Source organism: Beta vulgaris, chromosome 1 (genome assembly GCF_026745355.1).
Source record: "Beta vulgaris subsp. vulgaris cultivar EL10 chromosome 1, EL10.2, whole genome shotgun sequence".
Classification (NCBI taxonomy): domain Eukaryota; kingdom Viridiplantae; phylum Streptophyta; class Magnoliopsida; order Caryophyllales; family Amaranthaceae; genus Beta; species Beta vulgaris.
In genome coordinates, this window is record NC_079202.1 from 53,745,307 (window position 1) to 53,753,219 (window position 7,913).

The 7,913-nt window shown below is 32.0% G+C and overlaps 1 protein-coding gene across 3 annotated transcripts; it reads right to left on the bottom strand.

Moving 5' to 3' along the window:
• Positions 1-479: 479 nt before the first annotated feature.
• Positions 480-7,507, bottom strand: LOC104905320 (carotenoid cleavage dioxygenase 7, chloroplastic). 3 transcript variants are annotated; one of them, XM_010693813.4, is made up of 7 exons: positions 6,565-7,482; positions 4,488-4,616; positions 3,620-3,751; positions 2,809-3,090; positions 2,003-2,088; positions 1,588-1,905; positions 480-763 (listed from the first exon to the last, which is right to left on the bottom strand). In XM_010693813.4, exons 1-7 carry the CDS (start codon positions 7,313-7,315, stop codon positions 617-619), a joined length of 1,845 nt encoding a protein of 614 aa, XP_010692115.1. In that variant the 5' UTR covers positions 7,316-7,482; the 3' UTR covers positions 480-616. The 3 variants fall into 3 exon arrangements, with proteins under 3 accessions (XP_010692115.1, XP_010692119.1, XP_010692117.1); XM_010693817.4 differs by lacking the exon at positions 2,003-2,088 and having other exon boundaries at positions 1,588-1,769; positions 6,565-7,507; XM_010693815.4 differs by lacking the exon at positions 3,620-3,751 and having other exon boundaries at positions 6,565-7,484.
• Positions 7,508-7,913: the final 406 nt, after the last annotated feature.

Below are 7,913 nucleotides of genomic sequence, written 5' to 3' on the forward strand. Positions count from 1 at the left end.
AGCAAGGTTCCTTGGAAGTAGGGGGAAAGGTAAGGGGAAATCCCCACCCCCAAAGTATCTTTAGTGGGATTTTATCCCACAAACTCAAGTTTGTATTATATGTTGGCTATGTTTGGGGAAGCATTTAAGCTACCTTAAATGATAAGGTGCTAACATATTTTAGGTGCTAAAATGATTAGTAGCGTTTGGGAAGCACCTTAAAAAAAATTCAAGTGGCTAAAATGACTTAAATGATAATTTAAAAAATTTACCTTTTCAAAATCAAGTGATTGAAATTTTGGAAAATCTTTCCAAAATTTTGACAACAAGTAATTTTGCTAAAACAATTTATCAACTTAATCAACTAATTTTGCCAAACAGTTAAACTAATCAATTACCTTATCAGTTCTAGCACCTTATCAGTTTCAGCTTTATCTTATCAGTTTCAGTTAATTTATCAATTTCAATTTATTTTCAATTAGTAATGCCAAACAGAGCCGTTAGGTACAAATTATATGTCAAATAAAGTAAATACATAAATAGTGTAAAAGTTTCTTAAAAAAAAATGCAACTTTTAGAAAATGGAGGAAGTATCCAATTATTTAGTTCCTCTATACATTGGGTCCTACTTTCATCATCATTCTATTGGAGTCCAAGTGCCATGAAAGCCAAGAGGGAAAGTCAATGACCTTGGCACTTCAAGTCTTGCTATCACCGCCCTTACTCCACCAACTCGTTCAGCATCTAATATCACAAGATTACACATTCGACGTGAAGCTACATACTGCAAATTATAAAGTAATTCCATCAGATTTCTCATATAGTAATTCATACCAATATATTATTATAGTATACACTTATTAATTTATCGTTAAGGAAGTACTAATTACTTTCTTCGTTTTGTAATAAGTGACCCACTTTATTTTTTAAAGGGTTCTTGGCCTATGCAATCACGGCCATAGAATAGGAACCCAATATATAAGGGTCCCATAATATATCTATTTTTAATTATATGAAAATTAGACAAAATAAAATATTTGGATTAGTAGTAAAAGTGTAAGGGAAGGAACAATGAGAACATAATGTTAATCAAAGTTTTGTTGTTTAAGCTTTTAAAGATAGTCGTCATTATTGAGCTTTAAGTACAAATCTTATACTTCTATTTTTTTTAACTACAAATGAAGGGTCTTATTAGGAACTGGGGTTGGCTCAAGTGGTGAGTTTTTCCATCTTCTAATAGCAAGGTCTAAGCTTCAATTCCTACCCCAAGCACTTGCTTGGGATGTAAGGGAATATAGGGCCCCCATTATTTTTTCCCATATTTGTCCCTCCCTTGTTAATTTTCACATTTGTCGATTCACAACTTTGATCACCATTAATATTTGTTATTATATATTTATAAAAACATTGATATTGATGGAAATATCAATTGAAACAAATCCAACAACATTTTATATTATCATTTTTTATTATAAATATTAGTAAAAAAAAATAAGAGATGTATAAATAAAGTGTTTCACTTGTGAAACCGATAAAATTTGTTGAAATCACTCTTATAAATTGTATTGTCTTTTACAATTGACAAAAATTAGGACAATAAAATCTCACCTCAATCACTAGAAGATATCCATTGTCTTCCACAAACGATCTCTTAGAAACGAACATTGGCTCCCCAACAAATCGACGACTACCAGGAGACCATATACTTACTCTTTTAGTTAGATTGTCAAATTTCAATATTGAATCAAAGGGAAAATGTGATAATGTTTGATGAGAACCAGAAGAAGCAGCTGCATAAACATATCGATGTTTATAACCCGAACATTGAGGATTAATAATAGGAAAATCAGAAGATTTAGCTTGTTTCTTTATACATGCCACAGAACACTCTTGACTCCTTTTGTTCCTATTTATTTTGATGGAAATCTGTGGATTTATAATCAGAGATTAGTATATATAATAACTTAGCATGCATGCTTGTATAGTTGTTTAGTATATGAATGAATTGGGGGAAGTATGGAACCTCAACAAGATGAGGCAATGTTTGATCTTTTCCTTCTTTGCAATTCATGATTGAAGGGTCTAATATGTCATTTTGCCAATTGTATCCTGTCAAAATACATGTAATAATAGTTAACCCATTTGACTATTTTTTTTGGTAGCTGAGATGAATTACCCTAGCAGACTTGAATTTCGCATAGTAGGTCAATATGACCCCAATTAGTAGGTTAGACACTATGAAAGTAGGGGTACCTTCAAAGTGTCCCTAGACACCTTGAGGTTGGAAGCATAATCCTAACCACTAGGTATTCCAAGCTTAGCTTGGTCCGTTTGACTAATATAGCAGTATGTGTCCGTGGGCAGGTAATATGTATGCGTACACTATAGTGTAGAACTGTTGGGTGTAAAATAAATAAATAATGCAAATTACATCATGTACTAGAAAATCATTATGGACATTCAATTTCTCAGTTTTTTCGACAACTGAAAAATCAAGCATATTTTCATGTAAGCTAATAGGACAATAGATTGAATTGCGAATGTGGGCAATCTAGTTAATACTTCTTTTGTTAGTAAACCGTATAATAATTCTAATTTATATTCTATACTTGTAAATGATGTATTATATAAGAGTTCCCCTTGATACGAGGGTCTCCTAATGTTTTTCTTTTTTCTTACAAATTTTTGGTTAGAAAGGTATATCATCTACTAAAGTCAATTAACTTTTTTTTCCAGTAAATTTGACCTAAAAATAAGATAGTATATAATTTTTTTGGAACGGGTACTAAATGACTAATAAAATAAAATAAAGTCCATTAAATAACGTACCAAACATTTTGTGAAAGTTGAACCATTGATAAGAACAAGCAGTGGCGTGTATTTGAAGTGCAAGGTTTCCATTATCATCAATGCTCTCGAATGCATTGGCGACATGTAGTAACCAAAGTTGTGGAGCTTCAATAGGTTTTCTCCAATAATCATCAGATTGGGAATTGCTATTATTGTTGGTGGAAAATCGAGGAAGAAGGTAAATGGAGGACGTTGGCTTGCTATGGTTAACTGAAAGCGCCGATATCATGGGTGCTTGTCCACATATGGCAGCCATTGATCCTGCATGGACCAGTTCATAATTTAAAAAATGCAACAATAAGTCATGAATACATTATTATACACCGAGAATTATGCAGGAGCCCTATGGTCGAAGCTTCCACCTCCCAACCTCATGGTCGGAGCTTCCACCTCCTAACTTCATGGTCGGGAGTTCGATTTTCATCAACTCCATATCTAAGGTATTTGTGTGAATTTATGCTTGTGGGTATAACCTAAACTCTAACCTAAACTAACTAGATGACTTTTTGATCAGCTTCAATATAACATGTTATGTTGTAATTTGTAAAGACCCCTTATATTCCAAATCCGATGACTACACATTTTTTACAAACTTTCAATTATTATATATAATTGATTTGTTTGTTTACTTTGTCTTTTATCCTTCTATAAGTAATTAATAGTTTGATCAAGTAATCTGAAACGGAAAAAAACCAAATTGAAATGGTTGGAATAGTTCCGGTAGTCGATTGTCGTATGTAATGTGTAGGCTTAATCAATAAGTCTATGTAAAGTATCAAAATTAATTTACCTAAAATGTCCAACTTAACATGATTAGTGAATATAATGTAATGTGTATCGGTGAAAGCCCAATCATGAACCATTGAATGATCTGATATGGTGAACTCTTTCTTCTGCAATAATCTGAATTCTGGATCATATTCTACAAAAAAATAAAGAGAAGGGAAAAAATTATCGTCAATTAAGTGGTTGATATAATGATCATACTACTTTCTTATTATTACGGAACCTTTGTTAAATAACTTAGTTCTGCTTGATTCGTTAGGAGTCTCCCTTGAGAGAAGGGTGTCCTAACTTTCATTATGTACCAAAAAGAAAATAAAAAAAAATAATGATCATATTACTTTCTTAAAAAAAGTATATATAATTATCATATTACAATATGCTTTATTAGATGTCCACCATCATATGTGTGTGTGCATTGAAAACAAATAATCAAAATATCATGAGTAAAATGTAAACTATAGATGTTGATCACATTATTTAGGTGAAACTTTTAAGAGAAAAAATAGTCCAACCTTTTAAATAAAGAAATATTAATATTAAAAAGAAGCAAAATACCATTATTAAGACTTTTTTTTACGGGTCATTAAGACTTTCTTGACTTTGTAGGAACAAAAACAAAAGTAGGTGACTAAAAAAACACCATAAAACCATGATTCAACCTTGAACAATTGCATTATAAAAAAGAACAAATAATTAGGTCATTCATTGATGTTTCTAAATTTGTAGCTATATGCACTATATTTTATCTTATTTTCTCTACTAGATCAAAGCAAAAGCTCTCAATATATAGCTTACTAATAAACCAATTTCTATTTTTGTCCGATGCTCTAACAAGCTAAGTGAACAACAATGAATGATGAAATTTTGTGTACCATAGAAAGTGTAATGACTTCTAGGAAGTACCATGTCCTCAGCATTACATGCCATGACTATAAGCCTTCGCCTTTGAGCATCAACCTTGTAGTGAGACAGTAATCGCTTTGGGGGCATCTTGAAGACTCCTGTTCCATGCATAACATATATGACAACAAATACAACATTATAATTTATTATTAATAAAAAAATGTCCTCCATCCCAAAAATATATGGCATTAAGGCCATAATCTAGATTTAGAAAGTTAAAATTTAAAGATATATTTATTATCCTTTATAAATAGTTTTACCTGAAATTTTGAAAAAAAAAACAAACAAGAAAAAATGTTACTTACTCCCTTCGTTTCAAAATTTAAAGCACATATGATGTTCGAGGTCGAACTTTGTTACTCTCAATTTACGTGGATAAAAAAATTAAAAAAATTTAATGTTATTATAGTATTTTTCATGACGAATCCAACGGTATAATTTTTATAATTTTTATACAAAGCCCTTAGGGATATGTATGAGGTGCTTAAAATAAAAATAAAATATTGAATCAAACATTTATTATCTCAGTTGATGTGAAATGTGTCTTGAATCCTTAAACTGCTTCCATTTAGAGAAATATATTTAATGCTTATATGTTGCCCTTAGGGCTACATATAACATTACCCAATTTTTATTTATCATATCATGAGAGATATATGTGGTCAAAGCAAATTTTCGTAAAGTTGAATGTCTTACTCCCTCCGTTTCCTAAAGATCTTCCCACTTACGGTTCCTACAAATACCAAGGAAAATCAAGTAGTGTGGGGCATGGTGTGAGTAAAGTAGGAGAGAAAAAGGGGTTAAGATAAATAAACAAATAAAAAGGGGTTAAAGTAGGAGAGAGAAAGGGAGTAAAATTGAATTAATAATGTAATGGTGGACCATATGATAGTGACATGAGAGGGTAAATAGGGAAATTTGTTTTGCCAAATAAGGAATAAAGCAAAAGAGGGAAGATCTTTTGGAAACACCCTTAAACGGAAAGAGGGAAGATCTTTAGGAAACGGAGAGAGTATATTATATTGTTCTCCACAGAATATAAAGGTACTTTACCCTTTTTTTTTTTGAGATACTATCTCTATTTCACAATACATGGACCAATTACTTTTTCACGTATTCCAATGTCTTTCTTTGGACATTAATATATCTAATTGTATATAAGTAAAAATTATAAAAAGTTGATATTTGAAATCCTCGCATTGAGACGAATTTTACAAGATCCCACTTGACTATATTTTTCTTATATAATGGTGAGAGAAAGATTGTCAAAGTTGATTGATAAATAATAACCAAATAATAAATGGTGCATATATTGTGAAATGGAGATAGTAATATATAACTAGTAAGAACAAGAATTTCATTATACTTCTTTGTTATGCATAAAATCGTTAGCTAAATAGCCTTATTCATAAAACAACATCTCTATTATACTCCCTCCGTTTCCTAAAGATCTTCTCACTTACTGTTCCTACAGATACTAAGGAAAATCAAGTTGTGTGGGGCATGGTGTGAGTAAAGTAGGAGAGAGAAAGGGGTTAAGATAAATAAACAAATAAAAAGGGGTTAAAGTAGGAAGAGAAAGGGAGTAAAATTGAATTAATAATGTAATGGTGGACCATATGATAGTGACATGAGAGGGTAAATAGGGAAATTTGTTTTGCCAAATAAGGAATAAAGCAAAAGAGGGAAGATCTTTTGGAAACACCCTTAAACGGAAAGAGGGAAGATCTTTAGGAAACGGAGGGAGTATAAGAGGAGGGGAATACCAAAAATGATAATTCCTTTTATACCCTTAAGTAATAAAATACAAAATTCACCATCTTTTATCATTATATCCTCAATTAATAAAATTTTACATCATCATTGATTTATTGACTTTCAAAATAGAAGAAAAATATACAATGAACTTTATGAATAATTTTTCGTATATATTATTACGCAATTGACCTTCTGTTTGGTTTCGCACGCATCGCGTGCATATAGGACTAGTGGTTATAATGCAAATATATTTATATAAATTTCTAAAAGATATCATATGGTGCTCACCATGGAGTATAGGCTTCACTATACGAGCAACAAGATCCAAAGCATGAGATTGATTAAAATTAATTTCATCTTCAACATCATTATCATCATTGATAAAATTGAAACTCCCAATTGTATCCAACGTTTGAGGATCAATCTCATATGGTATTCCACCTTCCCACAAGCAAAATAAACGTCCACCCCATTTTAAGATACTAGTATTTGCCACATTTTTCATCACCTTAATATTTGACATCATTTTACTTCCTTTCAACACAGAAAATGGGCCTCTATGAGTAAACTTCCAAGACCCACTAATAGGATCACATTCTTCCTTTTGGGCCTCAGTCTTCACATACTTGGTTGAGAATCTCACTTCTCCATTTGGCCCATCAATTTCAAAGGCCCTTAAATACCCATGACCATCTAGCGGGTGGATCTTTGATCCATAATCATCAATGAAAAGGCCCGGCCCAGTAAGATAATATGTACCACAAGGAAAGTCTTTAGGAAGTGCACCTTCAATGAGTTTTAGTTTAATAGGAATTGGTACTTCCAACCTTTGTGACATGAACAAAAATTGGTAGTCCCATAATGCGACTAATGCATCATCAACAACTTCTTGTGTCGGAACTCGATTATCGGGCATCGAGATGGGTATAGGTTGGGTAGTGGTGGCATAAGGTCGAAATCGGATTTTACGTGGTGGTGGAGATCTTTTCGAGGGCCGGAAAATGGACGGAGTAATTATGTGGTAAGATTTAGCAAGCATTTTAAGAAACTGTTTTAGAGGTTTGAAGTTGTTGGTAAGTATAGAGAGCTAATTCAAGAAGTTGGTGTTGCTAACTTGCTATGTAGAAGTATATGTACTACTATATTCCAAGCAAGTGCCACTAGTGTTTTAGCCCAATTAGATGCTTTCCAATGGTGTTGGGCATTATTTAGGTGGGTCAAAATATTTTATAATTGAATGGATGGGCGCACTAGCTTGTGTCATTGGCAGACATACTAGCTTGTTTTGTTTGTTTTACTTGCCATGGCCTAAAAGTATGCTTGTTTTCTTTAATTAGGAGAGAAAAAATAAAAATGGTTTTGGCCTTTGAGCAAAGGATCTCCTTAAAGTATTTTTAGGGATAATAGAAAGAAATAAAGGATTAAAGAAAGAAAACCAACAACAAAGGAAACCAAAGCAGACTCGTATCTTCGTGCGTCATAAAATCCACTGCTTAGTTAGCCTCCCTAAAACAATGATGGATGGATGTTATACTATGTGTAATAATATCTTAAACGAAATCTTGGGCAAAAATTATTAAAAGGGACGATCTACTTTTAATATAAAAGTAGACCTAGTCACTAAATGAATTAAATAG

What these genes read in the sequence shown, in the direction of transcription:
- LOC104905320 (XM_010693813.4), bottom strand. Translation starts at nt 7,315, where the DNA reads ATGCTTGCTAAATCTTACCACATAATTACTCCGTCCATTTTCCGGCCC. An exon ending in CAACTTTCACAAAATGTTTG is followed by an intron (nt 2,089 to 2,808) that starts GTACGTTATTTA and finishes GTATTTTGACAG; the next exon opens with GATACAATTGGCAAAATGAC. An exon ending in GATATCTTCTAGTGATTGAG is followed by an intron (nt 764 to 1,587) that starts GTGAGATTTTAT and finishes TATAATTTGCAG; the next exon opens with TATGTAGCTTCACGTCGAAT.